Here is a 25957-nt window from a genome sequence, read left to right as displayed (position 1 = left end):
GATATGTAGAGATACTAATATCAGCGACCCTAAAACAAATATTAATTGAAGGGGCGCTGACCTGAAATGTTGATTGCTTCTCTCTCTTTCTTTCTCTCTCTCCTCCGCATATGCTGCCCGATTTGATGAGTATTTGCAGCTTTTCCTGTTTTTATTTTGGACATCGGGCACGTGCAGTTTTTCTTCAATTTCATTAAACATTATTTCGCATTTTAGAGTAATCTAATGCAGTGAAATATACATATGTATATATATTAGAATGAAAACTTTCGAAAAATACTAAACATCTTCATGTCTTTGATTTACGTCTATTTTGTAGATTAAAGTGAAAATGTTTGGTGGCGATTATCTGGATTTTTACTGTTAAATCTACCTACCACGTACCTTCCTCGGGGAATTTGGTTCACGTTTGACGTAAAAAGTGAGAGTGTTTAGTTAGTATTTTGCTTCAGGTGAGGTGAGATTTAGAAGTGCTTGGATGGGGTGGCGGATTTTCAGTTTGCTAATAACAGCGTTTGACCCAGTGCCTCATCTGACAAACAATGATTGATAAAAATGCAAACCAGGAAGCTTCAAACACTGAAACTCTGATACAAATCCGAAAATACTGCAAAACAAAACTCAGCAGGCCACGCTCCTAGGAATTCTGCGTATGATTTCATGAACAAAAAAATGGAGTCACGAAATTTCACAGTAGTCTGGAGCAAAAACAAAAACGATCTGCTAGAAAACTCAGCCAGTCAGGCAGCATCTGTGGAGGGAAATGGAAGACAGTCGCCGTTTGGGGCAGAGACCCTTCATCTGGATTCATGTGGAAGCTGATCGGCCTAAAGCATTAAACTCTGTTTTTCCCTTCGGGTTCTGCCTCAGCTGCTGACGGGTTTTAGCAGATTCTATTACTCTTGACGAGCAATTTCTGAAATGTGTAGGCTCTTGAGCGTAATAATTTGATGGTGTGCACTAGACTACAAAGTGTGCTTCCAATTTGCAGCGTTCCAGGTACATGAAGTGTCCTGGACATAGCGCGGGCATACAGTACTCTTACATGGCCCTTAATTTTTGTGTAACATTTAACTGTGTCCATTTTCAGCGGAGTCATTGCGTGAGTTGCCGTCAGCAGGGTTCTGCTTCTGTTTAATTAGCGGTGAATGACCATACCTGACTTGTGTTCTGCATTGCTTGCAGCTCTCGGCAAAGCGGTGGCAAAGTGAGGCACAAACGACAGGCCCTTCAGGACATGGCTCGACCCCTGAAACAGTGGCTCTACAAGCACCGGGACAACCCCTACCCGACTAAAACCGAGAAAATTCTGCTGGCCCTCGGATCCCAGATGACCCTGGTACAAGTAAGATCATTTTTATTTTCTCTAAACGACACATATTCTCTCCGAGTTGTTCTTGCCATTTCTTAATATTTCCCCAAATCACCTATTTTTTTCCTGCAGAAGAAACACGTTTAAATTGGCTGCCTTCGTAAGACTGAATTTACCATATGTAAACTATATTCCAATAGCTCCTGTCCTCAACTTGCCTCCCATTACGCCCTCTTACAGATAAAGGACAAAGAAGGAGTTGTGCGGACGGAGAACAAGCTGCACTGCGGGTGTGGCGAACCTAAACTCTTTTCACTCGGTGACCGTTTATGTCCGTTTAACTGTCGCACTGCCATTAGTTCAGGCAGGCATGTTGGGCGGGAGGCGCGGCGACACTTGCGGGCTGCCCCCAGCGCATTGGTTGTTAACGCAAACAACGCCCTTCACTGTCTGCGTCGATGTACTTGTGATAAATCCAAGTCGCAATCAAACCGCCCAGTTTAGGGATGCTATCCCGTCTAACCAGTGTTATTCTAACCAAGTCATAACGACCAGAGGCAAACAAGAGAAAATCTGGAGATCCAAGCAACACACACACACACACACACACACACACACAAAATGCTGGAGGAACTCAGCAGACCAGGCAGCATCTATGAAAAAGAGTACAGTCCAAGAGACCCTTCCACCCGAAACGTCGACTGTACTTTTTTTTCCCATAGATGCCGCCTGGGCTACTGAAGACCACAGACAACCGGGGTGTTTCCAACATCAGAAGTAATTTTATTATCTTCCACATCAGTTTCACACAAAACGGTGGAAGTGAAAAGCTGTGGCTCAGTACATAAAGCATTTCCAAATCCTCAGTAACTCAGCCGCTTTAACCTTATTTGAAAAAGTCCTTGTACTGACAACTCGGAGAAATTTTTCTAATGCAACACGTTCTGGTCAATATGTATTTCTCCTTCTGGTTCACGCATTCACAGTAAATATTGCATCTTGTTACAAAAATATGAATAGAAACTAGAGAGAGAAGTAAACTAACAGAATTTGTGCCCCAATCATTGTGATATGTATTGAATAACTTTTTAAGGACCTGCTTATTTCCCCGCTATTTTCATGCCTCCTAATCTGATAATCGCTGCTATTTGTTGTGAGATTGTACACAGTGGATAATTCGATTTCTCTGCGTTTTATGTGATACCGAACGAAATGTTTTTAGATCACTTTACCGTTCCGCTCCATGATTAGATTTATTTTAATAGAGGATATCGTTCTGAAACGATCCCTCTGCAACTTCACAGTGGCCGCGGGGATTACAGCTGAGACTGTACTCGTTGAAATAATAAGTCTTTTTAACATGTTTTTCCCTCAAGTGCGGTTCAGTTGCTGGATAGTAGCGGCAACAATGTTGCGCTAAAACTACTGTACTGTTGTGCCAAAACATTGCTCCAACGTCAAAACTTCGCGCAGAGATTTAAAACAAACTCCCAGCAGCCGGTGGGATTTTTTTCATGCATGCAACTGAATTAATCAGAATATGAACATTTCTACAAAAGTCATGAAACAATATAATATAACTATATAACACAACAAAGCAACAGTGGAATGGGCCACTCGGCCCTTCGCCCCTGTTCTGGCAAGTTCAATGTTGACCCTTTACCTTAGCGCTGTTTTCCTACACTTACTCAATTTCCCAGTCTGGTTTTACACAAACATGAACCCGTGTTATGCTGCGGGCGTTTTATAAATACCCGGGACTCTGCAATGCTTCAATATGTCCAATTACTTTTAAAAGTGCATGCCCAAAACAACTATTCAGGATAGTTAATATTGCTGGTTCAGTTTGTATTGACAATGGTAAGAACCAGTGTTCCATTCACCCCCTCCCCTTTCAATCAACTAACCCCCCCGCCCCATTGTTCAAAGTAAAAGGCTTCGGATTTCAAACCACGCCTTGAGCAGTAAGTGCTGACCACTTGTCAATCATTTTTATTGTATCATTTGATCATGATTTGTAACCTTGCTCTTACATCTCATTTATACCGCTGGTTTCCCCGCTCTGACTTACAACATGAGGCGACTCTTGGAAAGAAAGCGGCATCCGATATGATTGGTTTCTTCCTGATTTGTGGAGCCTTTCATCTCTGACATACCTTTGATGGAGATTGCGGCTTCTCTCGAGGCATTTACACGCTACAGAACGTTAAGACAGCATCTCCACAAGGCGTTAGCAAATATTTTGCCTCCAGGTCGCATAGCGACAAACCAAGCCTTATTCTTAATAGAAGAACGGAATACTGCATAGTTGTATTTCAGAAAACAATCTGTTACAGGGTCGATCGGATTATCTACCGGCCGACTCGTCTGATATCTTTCTGTTCCTAAACAAAAGGCTGTACCTCGGTCTGTTGTTCAGCTCATTTCCGTCTCATTCCTGTCATACAATTACACCTGATACCTCACATCAGTAGTCTCTCACCTGTCTCATCCTAGTTGACCACAAATCCCTCCCTCCCCCTCTCCCATGGGCCTGCCTCTGTCGACTCGGCTGAGAATGAGGGATCGACTCACATATATCAGTGTAGGTAAATCATTATAAAGCTGAATCAGGCGCCCTAGGATGAATTGGAAGAGGGTTGATGGTCGTTTTTATTTATTATACAGCTCTGGAAGGGCTTGTAGCAATAAAAAATGTGAAGGCAAAGTTCCTGTAAGAGCAAGGAATCAAAACAGACAAAGATAAATACGGAAATGCTGTGGGTAATTCCTATAGCTGAAAAAAAGATCTTGGATGAAATCTAATGCTCAGCAATGAAAGACTTATTTAATAACATTGTAACTGTCGCTCTGGATAGTTGTAGCAATTTATCCTGCAATGTTTCGCGCGTTTCAATCTCTATAATTCGTTCTTTAAGCGCTCGAGTCGGAAACTACAGGAGTATTCTGTCAGAGCACCGCTTCTTTGAAATTGGTGGTCTCGGATATTTTCACGCAGTGCTTCGACAATATACCCTTTATTTTCCCCAGTCTTCACCTCAGCTCACAAGCAAACCCGGGGCACACCCGAACAGCCGCTGAGGGGTCCGGCGAGAAACCGAAGTATTCAACCCGAACTAATTAAGACATCTGTTCTCAGCCACATGTGTTGATCTTCTAAAACAGGTTTCTCTGAGGGAGAATAATCGCTGCCTTTCTTCTCCTCCACTCTCCCCTCGTCGTTCCATTTTAGGTCTTTTGACAGTCAGCAATTAAAAACAAACAAAAAAAATCATGATTACATTTCTTTTAGCTTACCTAAATTTTCTCTGTCCCGCTCAAACAGGACATTGCTTCAGATTTTTATCACTTTCAATAATTGTGAAGGCCCAAAATGGATTATGAGGAACAACTGCCATTTTGATTGTATTTTGTTTCACCCCACTCTTGGTAAAAATCATCTGCCTCTAACTCTGATAAGCACAGGTGTGCCTTGTATGAATATTTTTGTGAGATTATTCACATTGTTGGCTTCTTAACTATCAACTATATATTTTCTTTGTTTTGAAGCAACATCACTTTGGCTCCATGTTATACAGTAGGAATTGACCAGGCTGCAATTTAATGAGAGTAAAACATTATGTCAGAAATACAGTTAGTAACTTAATATTTCAGTTTTAACTCAACCATAAAAGGCACCAGTAACTCTGATTGTCTTTAATTGTAGTAAATTTACCATTTTTATTAAAAAAAATAATTTGTTTCCTGGTCCAATTATTTTCAATAAAATTTCAGGTTCTTGTAACTTGTAAAGAAACCTACAGAAACAAATTAATAACAGCTACAACCAAGTCCAGATTTGCTTGGATTTTTTGAGCTCAGAACTTCTTCCAATTGGCAAGGCAGTACATATTGTTGGCTAGCTGAACTTGCCTGCTCCCCCAGTGACCACAATCAGCATGAAGACTTCCCTGCCACGTTCTACTGTACTATCTGCACAGAGCTCAAAGCAATCTCTGGGTGTAATGAGCAGCCAAGTTTAAAAAAACCTCAGAGCACCAGCATATGGTGCCATGAAATCTTATCTGTTTCATTCGTCTTGCTTGTTTTAACTGTTTCATTCATGGAACAATAACGTCAAGTGTGGTACATATAAAATTCCCACACCTAGAGGTTGAGAGGCTGAGAGGTCTTTGTGAAAATGGTTGTTGAGAAGAATGCTCACATTGCGCCGTACCATTACCGCAGCACAATGATTAATGGGTGGTTTTGTTACATGTGATCAGTTTCAGATGCAAAACTTGTGTTTTAAGGAAGCTGCAGTCAAAATGATTGTATTTCTCTTTCTTAAAAATCCAGAAAAAAAATTGAGTTAGTGGATGACATTCTTTTAAACCAAGATTTTTAGAGGACTTGTTGTAAAATAGCCATTGGTCTTTAAAAAAATCCTTCTCTGATAGGTTTCAAACTGGTTTGCAAATGCCAGGCGCCGCCTGAAGAATACGGTTCGACAACCAGATCTGAGCTGGGCTTTACGAATAAAGTTATACAACAAGTATGTACAGGGCAACGCAGAACGACTCAGCATTAGCAGCGATGACACGTGTTCGGAAGGTATGGGAAATCAAAGCAGTCCTTTCAGTTCTATATCCTTTTGCAACATGTCTTGTTATTATTTGGCAATGCCTTATTACAGAATGTTCTGTTATTTATAGATATAGGAATCAACAAGTGCTGTGCACTTTGTAGGGAAACTAAATAAAACATGCCCACAAGTGCTACAAGCCCACTATAACTTGATGAGCAGTTGAACCCAAGTGAATTTGTAAGGGGGTCTGGGACATTTTTAGCTACTGCTCCATAAGTTCTGTTGTTTTTGACATACAGTCTGTAATAAAAGGTGACATACTTATAAAGATATCTAAACGAGACTGTTTAATTCAAAGTATTGTATATAATTAAAAGCTTTTAAGAACCATCATTTACCAGATCAGTTGCAAAACAAAACAATTGTAAGGCCCCAATTCATTTTCCTTTCCCTTACAGTGGCATGCAAAAGTTTGGAAATCCCTGGTCAAAATTCATGTTACTGTAAATAGTTAAGTGAGTAGAAGATGAACTGATTTCCAAAAGTCATAAAGTTAACGATGAAATATTCTTTTCAACATTTTAAGCAAGATCAGTGTATTATTTTTGTTTTGTATAGTTTTAGACTGAAAAAGAAGGAAAGGAGCACCATGCAAAAATTTGGGCACCCCAAGAGATTTGAGCTCTCAGATAAGTTTTACCAAGGTCTCAGACCTTAATTAGCTTGTTACAGCTATGGCTTGTTCACAGTCATCATTAGGAAAGGCCAGATAATGCAAATTTCAAAGCTTTATAAATACCCTGACTCATCAAACCTTGTCCCAACAATCAGCAGCCATAAGCAGCTGACTAGAACTCTGAAAATTAAAATAATTGATGCCCACAACGCAGGAGAAGGCTATAAGAAGATAGCAAAGTGTTTTCAGGTAGCTGTTTCCTCAGTTCATAATGTAATTAAGAAATGGCAGTTAACAGGAACGGTGGAGGTCAAGTTGAGGTCTGGAAGACCAAGAAAACTTTCTGAGAGAACTGCTTATTAGACTGCTAGAAAGGCAAATCAAAATCCCCAATTAATGGCGAAAGACCTTCAGAAAATTTAGCAGACTCTGGAGTGGTGGTGCACTGTTCTACTGTGCAGCAACACCTGCACATATATGACCTTCATGGAAGAGTCATCAGAAGAAAACCTTTCCTGCATCCTCATCACAAAATTCAGCATCAGAAGTTTGCAAAGGAACATCTAAACAAGCCTGATGTATTTTGGAAACAAGTCCTGTGGACTGATGAAGTTAAAATAGAACTTCTTGGCCACAATGAGCAAAGGTATGTTTGGAGAAAAAAGGGTGCAGAATTTCATGAAAATAACACCTCTCCAGCTGTTAAGCACGGGGGTGGATTAATCATGCTTTGGGCTGGTGTTGCAGCCAGTGGCACAGGGAACATTTACTGGTAGAGGGAAGAATGAGTTCAATTAAATACTAGCAAATTCTGGAAGCAAACATCACACCATCTGTAAAAAAGCCGAAGATGAAAAGAGGATGGCTTCTACAATAGGATACTGATCCTAAACACACCTCAAAATCCACAATGGACTACCTCAAGAGATGCAAGCTGAAGGTTTTGCCATGGCCTTAAACAGTCCCCCGACCTAAACATCATCAAGAATCTGTGGATAGACCTCAAAGGAGCAGTGCATGCAAGACGGCCCAACATTCTCACAGAACTAGAAGCCTTTTACAAGGAAGCATGGGCAAAAATCCCCCAAACAAGAATTGAAAGACTCTTAGCTGGCTACAGAAAGCATTTACAAGCTGTAGTACTTGCCAAAGGGGGTGTTACTAAGTACTGACCATGCAGGGTGCCTAAACTTTTGTTTTGGGCCCTTTTCCTTTTGTTAGTTTGGAACTATAAAAGATGGAAATAAAAAAGTAATCTTGCTTAAAATATTAAAGAAATATGTCATCTTTAATTTTATGCCTTTTGGAAATCAGGTAATCTTTTACTCACTTAACTGTTCACAGTAACAGAATTTTGACCAGGGGTGCCCAAACTTTTGCATGCCACTGTATGTACAGTGAGAAAGGAGCTGAGAAGAGGCTGATAAGCAAGGGCAGTTAAAAGTGTAATAGACGTATGATCAGTATTTACAATCTGCAAAAAAAAAGCTTCCTAAATCAATTGAAGGAAATAGTGATTTATTTGTGTGAAAACAGAAGTGAATATGAAAACTGATTACAGCCAGAATGATAAATTAATGATTGATACGAATGATAAGATTTCTAAATTTAATAGGCACAGTTAAAAAATCGGGAGAGATGACTGCCTGTATGTAGTCCCATAATTAATATAATGTTTTTCTATGAGAGTCCCAACTACTTTTGGAGACATAATTAGAATTCTGGCAGCAACCTTGTCCCGGTATCACTATAACTAGACCAACCCCATCTATAGACAACTATAATTACTGTGTTTTAGCTATCTAGTTAGTGTGTTTGCTATCTAGAGCAGGACCCATTAATATGTCCCGTACACTGACATAATTATCAGATAGGATTATGTCATGTGTATCACATTTTCACCTTCTCAAATCCTTTCTTTTCATGTCTGGTAAGGCTAATTTTCCTCCCTTGCCTTGGTGACCTTTTCCAAGTTAACAATATATTGATTTCCAAAGTACGAATCGACTGAGCACTTTACAAGTCTTAAGGCAGCTGCTGCTGTAGTTTTATAAATACAATTCTTTCTCAGAGTGACTTTGTACTGAAAAGAACGATTGTCATGTGAGGTAGGTTGCTAGTTTTACAACTGAATGATCAGATGTACCTGATGCGAAACCATGAAGGCTCCAGTCAGACTTTTGGATTAGTTCTTCCACAGAAAGCTAAGCGTCCCATGTCAGCAGGTATGCTCAGGAGGGGGCGACCAGTGCAGTATGTTGACTTTGGAATCGTAATAGCAGTTAATAGTCTGTTTATTCTGAAAGAAGCTGTACATTTTAGCCCATTATTAATAGGCTTTACCTAATTTGAATGGCAACACTAAATGCCTTGTTGACTCTTGAGGTTATTCTTGAGCCCAGCAGTTCTGGACATTCACTAAGTGAGTCATTCTTCTATATAAATCTGATAAGGGAAAATGGGTACATTAACGAATTGTGCAGAGCGTCATAGTGCCACAATCACCCAGTGATTTGAAATTAGTTGTAATGGAGTGAGAGACGTTCAGTGGACTTGGTTTAAGAGGATTGAAGGAGGGGCTTGCTGCCAAGATAAATTGGAAGAGTAAGGCAGTATATAGGATAGATTCCAGCAAATGATAACAGTTCAGCACTAAGTCAGCCAGGAGCAGTACAGGCGCTTGAATAGTGAAGGGGAGGAAAGAAAAGAAGCAATAGGGCAGCCGAACTATCATCCTGATTTTTGTGACACGAGTTCCTCATTTTAGTTCTTAGAAATGATGGTGGACAAAAGAAGAGAATATGACTTAAAGAAGACAACATGTGGCAAAGCGGCAAAACTAGTTTATCTTTGCCATTTGAAATAATCCTTAGGTAATCAATATATCTCATTCTGGAAACTGGGGTCCCTATAAATCTGGGCAGCAAAGTCTAGTCAAACCCCAGTCTCGGAGTACATTGACAGAACGGAGATGAGGAGGAATTTCTTTAACCAGCGGGGGTGAATCAGTGGAATCCATTACCACTGATTGCTGCAGAGGACTGGTCATTGTGGATATTTAAAGCAGAGGCTGATAGGTTCTTGATTAGTAAGGGCGTCAAAGGTTTCAGGGAGAAGGCAGGAGAAAGGGGTTGAGAGGGATAATAAATCAACCATGATGGTATGGTGGAGCAGACTCAATGGGCTGAGTGGCCTAATTCTGCTCCTGTGACTTATGATCTTAATTTTTCAGCAGGATATTCAAATCTTTAATTACACAGAGATGAGATAGGGCAGTCACAAAGGACAAAGGCTTCCCAGGTTAGACCAGACTATTTGCATCATTCCATTGTCCTAGTTGAAATGAGGCTGCAAATGAGTGAAGTTCAGAGGGATCTAGGTGCTCTACTGTACAAATCACAAGAAGCTAGAAGTCAGGTCGTTAGAAAGCAAACAGTATATTGGCCTTCTGTCACAATGGGGGCGTTGGGAACGGACCCAAATGCAAAACACAGGCACTGAAGTACAAGGAATGGGACTTGACTAGAGTAGGGACATGACAGGATACAGACAAGGAGCAGGGACAAGAACGTAGACTTGGTCTAGGACATGGACTAGACACAGGGAACCCGGACAAGGAACTATGAACTAGGAGCCTGGGCTTGGACTCCGAGCCAGAGACTGGACAAGGACCCAGGACCTGGGTCTTTCCTCGGGCTCAAACCCCAGAACCAGGTAAGGACATGACATGGCTACAGGACAGGACGTAGCTGGGGTCTTGGGCTCTTGAGGCTGCTAACTCGGAGACTGGAACTCAGAGACAGACTGGGAACTGTACATCAACATAGAGCCAGGACTTATCCTTCGATAAGAAAAATGGAGGAACATTTTGGAGGGAAGGGTTAGTTTGATCTGAGAGTAGGTTAAAAGGTCAGAGAATATTGTGGACCAAAGGGCCTGGACTGTGCTGTAATGTTCAATGTTCCATTTAATTTGTGGTGTGAGAGGACTGGCCAATCAAGAGAGACCATAACACCATAAGATTTAGAAGCATAATTAGGCCATTTGGCCCATCGAGCCTGCTCCGCAATTTCATCATGGCTGATCAATTTTCCTCTTAGTTCCAATCTCCAGCTTTCTCCCTATATCCCTTCATGCCCTGACCAATCAAGAATCTGTCAACCTCTGCCTTAAATATGCATAGAGACTTGGCCTCTACAGCTGCCTGTGACAATGAATTCCACAAATTCCCCACTATCTGGCTGAAGAAATTCCTCCTCATCTCTGCTCTAAAAGGACATACTTCCATTCTGAGGTTGTGTCCTCTGGTCTTAGACTCTCCCACCATTGGAAATGTCCTCTCCACATCCATTCTATCAAGGCCTTTCACCATTTGATAGGTTTCAATGAGGTCACTCCTCATTCTTCTGAATTTTAGTGAATACAGGCCCAGATCCATCAGATGTTCTTTATATGACAAGCCATTCAGTCCTGGAATAATTTTCATGAACCTCCTTTGCACCTTCTCCAGTTACAGCATGTCCTTTCTAAGTTAAGAGGTCCAAACCTGCTCAGAATACTCCAAGCGAGGCCTCACCAGTGCCTTATAAAGTTTCAACATTACATCCTTGCTTTCATTTCTAGTCCTCTCGAAATGAATGCTAACATTGCATTTGCCTTCCTCACCACAAACTCAACCTACAAATTAATCTTTAGGGAATCCTGCACAAGGACTCATAAGTCCCTTTGCGTCTCAGTTTTTTATATTTTCTCTCCATTTAGAAAATAGTCAAATAGAGGCTAGAGAGTTTAGGACTGTATTCCTTGGAATGATAGGTGGCCATTTTCAAACATAAGATCTTAAAGGGGGCTTGAAATGGTAAGTGTTGAGATGTTTTCACGAGTGGAAGAGTCATGAACAAAGTGAGAATTTGAGATGAAGAAAAGAAGGATTCAAAAAAAGGGTCTGGTTATGTAAAACAGAGATGCACAGAAATGTCTTCATTCTGAGTGTAGGGAATCCCAGGAATTCTTTCATCCAGAAGATGGTGGATGACAAATGATTAGATAAGGTGGAGACAAATAACTATTTTAGAGATTGAGAAAATGAGGTTTATGGGGAATTGGCATAGAAGAGGAGTGAGACCAGAATAGATCAAGCTTGATCATATTGAATGGTGCATCAGGCTTGAGGGACCCTGCGGCCTCAGAATCAGTCGGGTTCAATATCACTGGCATATGTCGTGAAATTTGTTGTTTTGGGGCAGCAGTACATTGAAATACATAATAATAAAAAAACATAAATTACAGTAAGAGGAATATATAAAATAAGATTAAATGTGTAGTGCAAAAAAGGAGGAAAAATACTGAGGTAGTGTCCACGGGTTCATTGTCCATTCAGAAAGTCTGATAGCCATTCTTGCTCCTAATTTCTTGTGTTCTCACTCACATTAATAAAGGAAATTAAATTCAACCCTCTCACAGAAGGACAAATACAAACAATTGTTTTCTAATGCCTTCAACAAATACTTAAGTGGCTGCCAACAAATGTGATGCTATTAACTTTCTGCTGGGTGATTCTGCATTTTGTAAAGTGTTAATTGACCTTTGAATGGAAAACCAGCAAAATTTGTGGCAGGAGTGGTTGATTTATGATGTGTTACCATCTATTCTTCAGTGAATGTTACTAACAACTTTGAGAGATGTTGATCAAAATCAAAAAGAATCCTGCCGCTGGCTTTGGACCCATGAAATCAATAGATTGGATGAGGTGGCTCATTTTATGCCAAAGACTGTTTTCGCCAATCACACTGAGGTGTGGCCAGGCTTTTCGCCAGTGTTTGTTGATTGAAACTGGAGAATAGGAGTTGGCAGAAACACAGATCGGCTGCAGCTCTACTTCTGTGTTTCATGTCTCCTCTGTGAGTCTGTGTGGAACAGCAGTAGTGAAGCTTAACTCTCCGACATAGACAAGACACAATCAGAAATTAAAAATAGGATGCTTTTAGGATATACTTTTGTGCAGTTCCCTGTTATTGCTAGAGACTCATACCTCTGCAGTTCTTAGCCTCTCCCCAGTATTACTGTCAATTGCATTGTGTGGAGAAGTTCATACACAGACCTGCCTACTTTAACAAGGGCTAGGAAGTGCTGTTTATATTATCTCAACACGTATTAATTCTTCTCTGCTTTACTGATCAGTCAATTTTATAAAATGCTTTTCTTAGTCACTTTTCCTTCCACCTATGTTAGCATTGATAAGCGAACAGTGCACAAAATAGAATTGAGGCACAACACTGGAAAACAATGAACTGAGATTCATTGCCGATAGAACAGAAGTTGGCATTCAGTACAAATATTACCATGGATATGTCATAATACAAACTCAGAATATTCAAAAGAAAATTAATATATTTTTATCATTGAAATTGGAATAAGTACTTGATGTTGGTAAAATTGTTTCCTAATAGTAACAAAATGCCTATGAATATGTTTTCAACTAAGCAACATGTTTATGCTACATTTACCTTGGATAGAAATTAATGATGTCATTGTATATGCACAATTAATGCCAGTAACCTAACAGAGACTAAAACATATCTGTTTCAGAATCGCATACAAGGTTTTAAAAGTGGGAATTTCACACAAAATATTATGGGAATTCTGAGTTAACAATTTTTTTTAGGTCAGGAGAAGAACTTTGCTGAAGAGATGAAAGTGGGATCCTGATGGTTATTTAAAAACGCAAACATGAGGAAATCTGCAGATGCTGGAATTTCAGGCAACACACATAAAAGTTGCTGGTGAACGCAGCAGGCCAGGCAGCATCTCTAGGAAGAGGTACAGTCGACGTTTCGGGCCGAGACCCTTCGTCAGGACTAACTGAAAGAAGAGCTAGTAAGAGATTTGAAAGTGGGACTGAGAGGGGGAGATCCGAAATGATAGAAGACAGGAGGGGGAGGGATGGAGCCAAGAGCTGGACAGGTGATAGGCAAAAGGGATATGAGAGGATCATGGGACGGGAGGCCTAGGGAGAAAGAAAAGGGGGAGGGGGGAAAAAGCCCAGAGGATGGGCAAGGGGTATAGTGAGAGGGACAGAGGAAGAAAAAGGAGAGAGAGAAAAAGAATGTGTGTATATAAATAAATAATGGATGGGGTACGACGTGGGGCATTAGCGGAAATTTGAGAAGTCAACGTTCATGCCATCAGGTTGGAGGCTACCCAGACGGAATATAAGGTGTTGTTCCTCCAACCTGAGTGTGGCTTCATCTTTACAGTAGAGCATATCTGCTCTCACCTCATCCTCCCGCCACCCCACTAGGAATAGGGTTCCCCTGGTCCTCACCTACCACCCCACCAGCCTCCGGGTCCAACATATAATTCTCCGTAGCTTCTGCCACCTCCAACGGGATCCCATCACTAAGCACATCTTTCCCTCCCCCCACCCCGCTTTACACAGGGATCGCTCCCTACGCGACTCCCTTGTCCATTTGTCCCCCCCCCCCATCCCTCCCCACCGATCTCCCTCCTGGCACTTATCCTTGTCAGTGGAACAAGTGCTACACATGCCCTGACACTTCCTCCCTCACCACCATTCAAGGCCCCAGACAGTCCTTCCAGGTGAGGTGACACTTCACCTGTGAGTCGGCTGGGGTGACATACTGCGTCCGGTGCTCCCGATGCGGCCTTCTAAATATTGGCAAGACCCGACACAGACTGGGAGATCATTTCGCTGAACACCTACACTCTGTCCGCCAGAGAAAGCAGGATCTCCCAGTGGCCACACATTTTAATTCCACATCCCATTCCCATTCTGATATGTCTATCCACGGCCTCCTCTACTGTAAAGATGAAGCCACACTCAGGTTGGAGGAACAACACCTTATATTCCATCTGGGTAGCCTCCAACCTGATGGCATGAACATTGACTTCTCAAACTTCCGCTAATGCCCCACCTCCCCCTCGTACCCCATCCATTATTTATTTATATACACACATTCTTTTTCCCTATCTCCTTTTTCTCCCTCTGTCCCTCTCACTATACCCCTTGCCCATCCTCTGGGCTTTTTCCCGCCCTCCCCCTTTTCTTTCTCCCTAGGCCTCCCGTCCCATGATCCTCTCATATCCCTTTTGCCAATCACCTGTCCAGCTCTTGGCTCCATCCCTCCCCCTCCTGTCTTCTCCTATCATTTGGATCTCCCCCTCCCCCTTCCACTTTCAAATCTCTTACTAACTCTTCCTTCAGTTAGTCCTGACGAAGGGTCTCAGCCTGAAACGTCGACTGTACCTCTTCCTAGAGATGCTGCCTGGCCTGCTGCATTCACCAGCAACTTTTATGTGTGTTTCCTGATGGTTATGTTCAATTTAGATACTGACAGCACAGGTCGAACTAGGAAAGAGATTTTGCTAAGAGGGTTTGAAGATCAATGAGCTTATGGGTAATAATCCCTCAATTATGCCCAAATTGATTTGCACAAGGAGATTAAAAGTTCAATGTGTGACATATGGTGTGGTATGGTCAATTCAACCAGTTGCAGTGACAATATGGGATAGAAATTGGAAGGTCTCCATTGAAGCAGGCTGAACTGATATTTTACTAATTGATGGTGGAAGGGATTTTGTATCAATGAAGCAGGAGTGTCAGGAAGACGTAAGAATAAAACAAAATAGTCTTGCAAAGCAGGTAAGATAAAATTTGATCAGATTGAAGTAGGTAGGATGGGGTGAAGAATAAGAAAAGTACATTGGAATAATAGAGGGAAGTGGTCTACCATCTATATATAAAAACATTCATAATGAACTAGTTGATTTTTTAACCATCGAATTAAACGTTTGAATTAATATTCTATATTAAATGACTTACAAAAGATATAGGAAAATTTGAAAAGCAGAGGAAGACGAGGCTATTGTGATAAAGAATTGGATTAAAGCAACTGAATGGAGGAATCTTTGCTTGGAAAGTCACTGTGGGGAAAGCTAAGAAAGCACTCATGGAGCGAAATCTTCAGGCCCTCTCTGAATATTAGGAAAAAATATATTATGCAGACATGTAGCAGGTCTTTACACTTGCAATAGAGTAGGAAAACCAAATTTACTCTATCGGTTGTGAAGATGGGTTTGTATCAAATATTCATAGAAAACATAGAAAATAGGTGCAGGAGTAGGCCATTCGGCCCTTCGAGCCTGCACCGCCATTTATTATGATCATGGCTGATCATCCAACTCAGAATCCTGCACCAGCCTTCCCTCCATACCCCCTGACCCCCGTAGCCACAAGGGCAATATCTAACTCCCTCTTAAATATAGCCAATGAACTGGCCTCAACTGTTTCCTGTGGCAGAGAATTCCACAGATTCACCACTCTCTGTGTGAAGAAGTTTTTCCTACTCTCAGTCCTAAAAGGCTTCCCCCTTATCCTCAAACTGTGACCCCTCGTTCTGGACTTCCCCAACATCGGAAACAATCTTCCTGCATCTAGCCTGTCCAATCCCTTTAGGATTTTATACGTTTCAATCAGATTCCCCCCTCAATCTTCTAAATTCCAACGAGTACAAGCCCAGTTCATCCAGTCTTTCTTCATATGAAAGTCCTGCCATCCCAGGAATCAATCTGGTGAACCTTCTTTGTACTCCCTCTATGGCAAGGATGTCTTTCCTCAGATTAGGGGACCAAAACTGCACACAATACTCCAGGTGTGGTCTCACCAAGGCCTTGTACAACTGCAGTAGTACCTCCCTGCTCCTGTACTCGAATCCTCTTGCTATAAATGCCAGCATACCATTCACCTTTTTCACCGCCTGCTGTACCTGCATGCCCACTTTCAATGACTGGTGTATAATGACACCCAGGTCTCGTTGCACCTCCCCTTTTCCTAATTGGTCACCGTTCAGATAATAATCTGTTTTCCTATTTTTGCCACCAAAGTGGATAACTTCACATTTATCCACATTAAATTGCATCTGCCATGAATTTGCCCACTCACCCAACCTATCCAAGTCACCCTGCATCCTCTTAGCATCCTCCTCACAGCTAACACTAACGCCCAGCTTCGTGTCATCGCAAACTTGGAGATGCTGCATTTAATTCCCTCATCCAAGTCATTAATATATACTGTAAACAACTGGGGTCCCAGCACTGAGCCTTGCGGTACCCCACTAGTCACTGCCTGCCATTCTGAAAAGGTCCCGTTTATTCCCACTCTTTGCTTCCTGTCTGCTAACCAATTCTCTATCCACATCAATACCTTACCCCCAATACCGTGTGCTTTAAGTTTGCACACTAATCTCCTGTGTGGGACTTGTCAAAAGCCTTTTGAAAATCCAAGTATACCACATCCACTGGTTCTCCCCTATCCACTCTACTAGTTACATCCTCAGAAAATTCTATGAGATTCGTCAGACATGATTTTCCTTTCACAAATCCATGCTGACTTTGTCCGATCATTTCACCGCTTTCCAAATGTGCTGTTATCACATCTTTGATAACTGACTCCAGCAGTTTCCCCACCACCGACGTTAGGCTAACCGGTCTATAATTCCCCGGTTTCTCTCTCCCTCCTTTTTTAAAAAGTGGGGTTACATTAGCCACCCTCCAATCCTCAGGAACTAGTCCAGAATCTCACGAGTTTTGAAAAATTATCACTAATGCATCCACTATTTCTTGGGCTACTTCCTTAAGCACTCTGGGATGCAGACCATCTGGCCCTGGGGATTTATCTGCCTTTAATCCCTTCAATTTACCTAACACCACTTCCCTACTAACATGTATTTCGCTCAGTTCCTCCATCTCACTGGACCCTCTGTCCCCTACTATTTCTGGAAGATTATTTATGTCCTCCTTAGTGAAGACAGAACCAAAGTAATTATTCAATTGGTCTGCCATGTCCTTGCTCCCCATAATCAATTCACCTGTTTCTGTCTGTAGGGGACCTACATTTGTCTTTACCAGTCTTTTCCTTTTTACATATCTATAAAGGTTTTACAGTCAGTTTTTATGTTCCCTGCCAGTTTTCTCTCATAATCTTTTTTCCCCTTCCTAATTAAGCCCTTTGTCCTCCTCTGCTGAACTCTGAATTTCTCCCAGTCCTCAGGAGAGCCACTTTTTCTGGCTAATTTGTATGCTTCTTCTTTGGAATTGATACTATCCCTAATTTCTCTTGTCAGCCACGGGTGCACTACCTTCCTTGATTTATTCTTTTGCCAAAGAATGTAGTTTTTCAAATAGTTATGCAAAGGAAGCCACAAAGGAACAGGGTATTTCAGGTGTAATATTGTGTGTTGAAAGCTGATCAATTAGCCACAACGGAGGTTCTGCAGAAGTGTGATCATGAAATGACAGCATATTATATTTAGTCTGAAAGTGATTTAAGCACATCAAAACCTAGCATTTTAAATCAGAGCAAAGCAAACTCAGTAGGTATTAGTGAAGTTCAAGGTAGTGGAAAACAAGATTTAAAAAAACATAAAACAAAAGCAAAGATTGAAGGAATAATTCATAACTCGCAAAAAGTATCCATTTCCTCAGCAAATAAAGCCCTACTAGGAAAGTGCTCTGTTCATATCTAACAAGAGATGTTAAAGACAGCTTGAGATAATAGGAATCCACTTAGAATGCTGCCAAAGAAAGGACTGACAGCATGAGAGTAAACTTGAAAGAGACATAAAAACAGATTTTAAAAACTTCCATGGATATTTAAAAAAAACTAGAGATTAGCCAAAGTAAGCATTTGTACTTGATAGCTAGAGACAGCAGAAATTACAATAAAGAGACTACAGATAATGAACAAACACATTGTTTCTATGTATCTGTAGGAAGTACTGATAATATCTGGAGAAACCAAGGGTTGGTAAGAGAGAGAAATGGAAAGAATTTAATATTAATAAAGAAATACCCAGCAAATCATTTGGTCTGTTAGCCCATATCAAGGAGTTTTAAAAGATGTAGATGCAGAACTTCAAAGATTCCCTCAACTTTATAATAGTCCCCACAGCTGGAAGGTAGCAACAACAACCACAAAGCGGATAGAAGGAACATGAAACTACAAACTATTTTGTCTCAAATCAGTAGAAGTAAGTAGAGTATACTATTTGAACATATGATTTCACAAAAGCAACAGATACTAATGAAAAGGACATGTTATTTGACTGAGCTTTAGAGGGTTTTCAAGTTGTAACTAGAAGGATAGATAAGTGAAAGCAATGAATGTGGTGTATTTGATATTTAGACCTATTCTAGTTTCTAAGCAACAAACTAGAAGTTCTGACACAAAATTAGAATTCACGGGATCAGGGGACATGTCAGCATGAGTTTGAGTTTTTATTAATGAACAAAGACAGACAGTAGAATTTAGTGGGTCAGTTGTGGTGGCGGGCAGCGAGTAGGATGGGGGGGACGTGGGGGATGGAAACACAAGGATTTATAGCGGAGCATAAATGTTTCAGTCTGTCAGTGTATTAGATGAGGGACTGAGTGTTTTCACATATTCTGAACGTACAAAAATAACCAATCATATAATCTTGATACATAAAACACATTTTTGTCTCTTCCCAAATGCATTTTATCTCTGATTACCAATGCTCTGCCAATAGAAATAGTTTTGTTTACTTTTTTACAGCTATTCTTAATGATGAATCACTTCAGTAATTCCCTCCTTAACCTCCCAAGCTCTGAAGAGAACAACTTTCACTTCTCTTTGCAGTTTATTAATAACGTTTCTTACGTTTCATATTAAGAAATGCCTAAAGTGTGTTCCAAATCTGTGATTTATAAACATCTATAATAACTTTGATTTTGTATTTTGTGGCAATGTTTCTAAAGCTGAGAATTCATACATGAAATGCATTTATTTCTCTTATGAACCCAACAACAGGATTTCTTTAATGTTATTTTACACACTTTATCTTATAAATCCCAGATGCAGAACATCCACCAAGGAACCCTGCTGTCGGAGAATTCAACAAACCCGCTCAGACAGCTGTTAAAAAAGAAAGTCCAATTCTGAAGGCAGTGGGCAGGGCAGGCACAATAATCAGTGAGGATTATGTGTCACCACCAAAGTACAAGAGTAGCTTGTTACATCGCTATCTAAACGACTCGTTGAGACACGTCATGGCATCAAATGCAGCTATGAAAGCTACCGACAGGAAAAGAAATCATTCTGGATCATTCAGCTCCAACGAATACGAAGAAGAATTAGCATCACCTTCTTCGTCTGAAGCAGATGGGAACTTTGTGTATCGCACTGGTAAGGATTCTGTATTTTAAACATAACCATTAAAAAAAAGATTATTTAATGCTGGCAACACTGCATTTGTTACTCATGAGAAATTAGTGGTGGTGGACCTTTCTGGAATGTAATCTTTGACTTTTTGTATCAGTTTAACTTAAGTAACTCACTTGCTACACTTCTGCAGAGGATAGTCACCATATGGCCTACTCCTGCTCCTATTTCTTATGTTCTTATGTTCTCATGTTCAGTCAACCAGTGTTGTGTCATGTACAGGCCAAATTGACTAACAATGTTAAGTTTCCTTCAGTAAATTATATTTGGCAGCATTTTCAGTCTTTAGACAATCCGGATAGCTTCCAGTTACTTTTCTCAACAAGTTTTTATTTTCAAACTAATCTTCATATGCACATAATCCTCGAAGGTTTTGTGCAATGTTTCCAAGCTAACAATTTGAAACTAATTTCTCTTACTATAAAGTGCATGGATGTTAGCAGTGACACAATCAAAACCAGCCCACTGACAGGCTTCACTTAAGCCTTTAGTCATGAAGAGCCTGGCTCAGAGTTTTAATCAATAGGACAAATGAAAGGTTCCCCCAGCTGTCTTTCTAAAGTGACACTGGGAAGGATTTTGTGTTGTCACGCAATGGCAACTGTAGAGAGAGACTATCACACCCATGAAATGCATCCTAGTGAGGGTTAGAACTTTTGGACTAGGATGTGGGGTAGGGGTTGGAGGGAGTCATGTAAGAGAGAATGGGAAGTTCCTTTATTCAGCGTGTTTTTGTTTAATCCCCCATTTTAGTATGCAAAAGTGCACTCAAAGTGTCAGTTGAGACCCAAGGAAGAATGCAATCATAGAATGATTGACAGGCCCACTACGGTGCTGTCATGGGTCCAATAACCTGACACGGATCATTTGAAGAATAGGTATATTGGCCATTTTGTCAGCTCAGTGATATAATAGTGAACAGAAATTTCCTGATGCAGTCACTCTCTTAGCTGGACACATCACCATGAAAACAGAGTTACTCTGCATGATTATAAGACTCGTATTAATGTAGCTCCAGGCTGTCCTCTGCAATATTTGTTTTCAAAATATTTTAGACATTCTTAGTAAGGAGCCAAAGTTAAGAACTGACATTTGTTTCATTTTTCTAGTCAATGTTTAATTAGTCTGGAGTAAAAATGTAGTCCAGTAGTCAATAATGATAGACTAGAAAACTGTGGAGGAAGTACTTGAAGAAGGAAGTTCCTGCCCACAGGAAATGTATGAGTTCCCTTTTAACAGAAGTGGAGTATTGGGCATATAAACGTTTTAATTCATGAACCCAGCCAGACATTATTTATGTTTCCAGGGTACTTATGCAATTTTTTTCAAATACTTGCATTCATCATAACTGTGGAATATTGAGGCAAATTACAGCTTAAAGTTTCCTTGAAATAAAAACAAAATCTGTTTATAGCTAAATGAATACAGTAGCTGGAAAATTATTTATTTCTGGTTAAAATACATGAGTGGTTGAAACCTCCATAAAAAGCCAGCACAGTACTGTTGCAACTGTTGACGTTGAGCAGGCTTGATTTATAAGACTGAATGTAATGAATGCCTTTAAATAGGGTTGTAAATACATTTTTAAAATTACCATTCATCAAACCTCTACTGTATACAAGAAACCTTCATTGTACACTTAAGTAATTAAATGCTCAATGCAAGGCTTTTAGAAAGCGCAGAAAACTATAATAAATTATATTTAACTGATGCATAATGTTGACAGAAACAAATATTTGAGCTTATGCCATGACATAAATTGCACCATGAACACAGTATCCAGCAGAGCAGACAACAGTGGTTTCCTGTTTTTTCCATATTGATGAATGAAATAGCATTTCCTAAATTAATTCTGATTGTAAAATATACTGAACTGATAATCAAACATAGTGGCTGGCTTATTCATACATTTGCTGCTTATTTTACTGTACATACTATTTATTACAAATTACTATGATTTGCACATTGCACATTCAGACGAAGACATAACATTTTTACTCCTCACGTATGTGAAGGATGTAAGAAATAAAGCCAATTCAGTTCAGTGCACTCTGGTCCATATTTCTCCCTTCATCGAAGACTGCCTGACCATTGTCACATGACTTGGTTGTGGGAACTTTCTGTATGTTAGCTGGCTGCTGTATGTTTCAACACTGGGATTTCCAGTCATAGTGAGACAGCTTGGAGCCTCACTACACCAGAGATCCAGCTCCAATCCTGACCTGGTGGAATTTGCATTGGTTTGTCACTGGGTGCTCTGGTTTCCTCCACATCCATGCAGACTGGCAGGTCAATTGGCTTTTGTAAAGTGTCTCTAATGTATTTGTAGAACCTGTGGGGAGTTGAGGAAAATGTAAAGAAAATGAAAAATGGAGGTAAAAAGATTTTTTGCATTATTTGTGTTTTTTTCTTTCTCTTGTACATTGGGTGTGGGACTTTTTTTTCTTCAATTGGGTTCTTTCAAATTTCTTGCTTTGTGGCTACTTATAAGCAAACAAATCTTGAGGTTGTATAATTTATACATTCTTTGTAATAAGTGTACTTCGAGTCTTTGAATCTGTGATGATTGGCAAGAACATAGCAGACTGAGGAGCCTGTTTCCCTACTGCATCTTTCCATGACTCCATAATAACAGTAACTGCACTTCAAAAATACTTTATTGGCTGTTAAATGCTTTGGGATGTCAAGAGTATTTTATAATTCTACAGTATAGTTTCACTGGATTAAATTTGTACTGTTTTAAATTTGGCATAATGATACAAATTTAAATTCACCAATCTTTTGGAGAGGCGTGCACTAAGGAGTGGGAGCTGGAGATAGAACTACCATACTGTCTCACATCCCTCTCTTTTGGGTTTCTGGCACCTACTCCATTTATGGTTGGCTGTTTTGATATCCTGAATCTTCTAGTGTGGTAATTCTGGGAATGATGGTGTTCACTGTTCTCTCATCCAGTAGTTGGACTCATCCCCAAAAGGAGGAGGGGGAACAACCTTCAAAGCTCATATCTTCCATTAGGATTGGGCTTTCCATGTGTGTCAGACATTTCATATTTCATCTCAAGTGTCTCTGCCTAAAATCACAATTCCCACTTCAAGGGAGGCAAGATATTTAATCATATGGTAAAAAAATAATAATTGATTAAGACCAAAATGGAATATTTCTGTGTGGAGCATGCCAGAGTATGATTTAAAGGCTACAAGGTCACTAGGAAGTCCAGGGAAAGCTGCAGGTTTCAGAGAGGTCATAGAGTCATACAACATAGAAAGGTACAGCACAGAAACAGGCCCTTCATCTCACCTAATCTGTGCTGAACTGTTATTGTCCCAAGTCACATTGACCTGCTCTTGGACCCTAGCCCTCCACACCTCTCCCATCCATGTGCTTACCCAAATGTGTCTTAAGTGTTGAAATCGAACCTGCTGGCAGCTCATCCTACCTTCTCACCACCGTCTGATTAGAGAAGTTCCCTCTCATGTTCCCCTTAAACATTTCACCTTTCACCTTTAACCCATTACCTCTAGTTCTAGTCTCAGTGGAAAAAGCCTGCTTGTGTTACCCTGTCTATACCCCTTATTAGTGGTGCAGGTGAATGCTGCCCTGTCAGCAATTGCCATCTCAATGAGACATTAAACCAAGGCCTTACTTTCCTTCCTGAGTGAATACAAAAGATCTCATAGCTTGATTTAAATAGAAGTTATGAGTTTTACTCTGTTTTCCAGACCATATTTATTCTTCAAACAACATTATTTAAAACAAAAAATTATTATCGCACTGATGTATGCGGATGCGTCTTACACACGAATTAGCTCCTGCATTTTACCTATTGGCATAAAGGCTACCTGTCAGAAGCTACCACATTGACCGTAAAGAACATTGGAATGTCTGTCATAAATTCTCCATCTGGCAAGATGACAACCTTGAATGGTTTCATAGTTTATGTGGTGGTTGTACTGAGCAAGTTAACAGAACCAGATGTAGCTGGGAGTATCAACAGTCATGATGCCCACTGCATTTAATGATTTACATCTTTATTGACGCTAAAAGTTGAAATGTGGCTATTAAATAATTATGTGCGATTAATATCAGAGACAAGTCAAAAAATATATGATGTGTCACAACAGCTTGCAAGGATAAACTAGCTAATGACATTCTGCAAGTGTCATAAACTTAGTGGCATGAAATTTAGATTATTAGCATTGGTCATGGAGTTCCAAATACCGTCTGCAGCACACTATCTATGAGACATATTGCACTGGATGCTATATTGATATGGGGCTGGCATGTAGATTTGTACAGTAAGCAGATCATGGCTTTGGAATATTTGAAAAATACTTTGTACTTACTGATGTTAGAAAAAACATAGAAACATAGAAAACCTACAGCACAATACAGGCCCTTTGGCTCACAAAGCTGGGCCGAGCATGTCCTTACTTTAGAAATTACCTAGGGGTTACCCATAGCCCTCTATTTTTCTAAGCTCCATGTACCTATCCAGGAGTCTCTTAAAAGACCCTATTGTATCCGCCTCTACCACCATTGCCAGTAGCCCATTCCATGCTGTCATCATTCTCTGCATAAAAAACTTACCCCTGACATCTCCTTCTTCCAAGCACCTTAAAATTGTGCCCTCTCATGTTAGCCATTTCAGCCCTGGGAAAAAGCCTTTGACCATCCACACGATCAATGTCTCTCATCATCTTATATACCTCTATTGGGTGACCTCTCATCCTCCGCCGCTCCAAGGAGAAAAGGCCGAGTTCACTCAACCTATTCTCATAAGGTATGTTCCCCAATCCAGGCAATATCCTTGTAAATCTCCCCTGCACCCTTTCTATAGTGAGGCGACCAGAATTGAGCACAGTACTCCAAGTGGGGTCTGACCAGAGTCCTATATAGCTGTAACATTACCTCTTGGCTCTTAAACTCAATCCCACGGTTGATGAAGGCCAATACATCGTATGCCTTCTTAACCAGAGTCAACCTGCACAGCAGTTTTGAGTGTCCTATGGACTCAGACCCCAAGATCCCTCTGATCCTCCACATTGCCAAGAGTCTTACCATTAATACTATATTCTGCCATCATATTTGATCTACCAAAATGAATCACCTCACACTTATCTGGTTTGAACTCCATCTGCCAATTCTCAGCACAGTTTTGCATCCTATCGATGTCCTGCTGTAACCTCTGACAGCCCTCCACACTACCCACAACACCCTCAACCTTTGTGTCATCAGCAAATTTACTAACCCATCCCTCCACTTCCTCACCCAGGTCATTCATAAAAATTCACGAAGAATAAGGGTCCCAGAACAGATCCCTGAGGCACACCACTGGTCACCGACCTACATGTAGAATATGACACGTCTACAACCACTCTTTACCTTCTGTGAGCAACCCTGTTCTGGATTCACAAAGATGTTCTTCTGCTAAACAAAATGACTTTGAATTTCATCACTGCTTTTCTGGATTCTTAACCTATGCTCACAATCCCAACACTGAAAATGAATATTCTTGCAGAGGATGGGTGTCAACATGTCTGCTAGGTCTTATAAGCTGCTTACAGATTGTGATTCTTGTAACATATTTCTTGGAACTTTATCAGATCTTTATGTTTTTTTTCTTTTTCATTCCCCCCACTTTTCTTCTATTCTGTTAACTTCTTGCTCATCCTTGTGACTTTTCTTCATATGATAATCTAGACAGTTCTAGTAGATTAATAAATCATGTGAAACCATACTCAAGCCTATTCCTATTCTTATACAAAATCCATTCAGGATGGGGAAACTTTGACTGGTTTGTCACTACCCTCCAAGTACCAGGAGAACTGTAAGGCTTTATATTTGTTCAGCTAAAAATAGAATTATATTGATGTTCAAATCCGGGAAATCACTATCTACATAATTTAAATATTTAACATTTTTAACAAACGAATGATTGAAGAAGGAAGCTATTCCTGTTTTCTGCCCATGCTTCCTTGGAGAGGTTAAGGCATTATATCACAGGACCACTCTAAATTCTAATTACTCTTGGCCCTTCTTACTTAGTTAGTTGTGTTATCTTAGACCTTGCATATTTTTTCATTCCAAGTTCTAATTTTAAGAGGTGTACCCAAGTCTTGGCTGGAACTCTAGATTCCTGGA

The 25957-nt window shown here is 40.4% G+C and overlaps 1 protein-coding gene across 2 annotated transcripts in view; it reads left to right on the top strand.

The window, feature by feature from the left end:
• The window catches only part of mkxa (mohawk homeobox a), a 42998-nt gene that overhangs the window by 3423 nt on the left and 13618 nt on the right, over positions 1–25957 (top strand). For both annotated transcript variants that reach the window (XR_010017298.1, XM_063042405.1), the window contains exons 3-5: positions 1186–1345; positions 5752–5905; positions 19448–19777. Coding sequence is in view for 1 of the 2 variants with exons in the window: in XM_063042405.1 (XP_062898475.1) it covers positions 1186–1345; positions 5752–5905; positions 19448–19777 (644 nt within the window). In the remaining variant the exon portion in view is untranslated. The remainder of the gene's footprint in view (positions 1–1185; positions 1346–5751; positions 5906–19447; positions 19778–25957) is intronic.

Source organism: Mobula hypostoma, chromosome 3, assembly GCF_963921235.1.
Source record: "Mobula hypostoma chromosome 3, sMobHyp1.1, whole genome shotgun sequence".
Lineage (NCBI taxonomy): Eukaryota > Metazoa > Chordata > Chondrichthyes > Myliobatiformes > Myliobatidae > Mobula > Mobula hypostoma.
The sequence above is the reverse complement of the archived record's forward strand: the minus strand, read 5'-3'. Positions and strand labels throughout refer to the sequence as shown.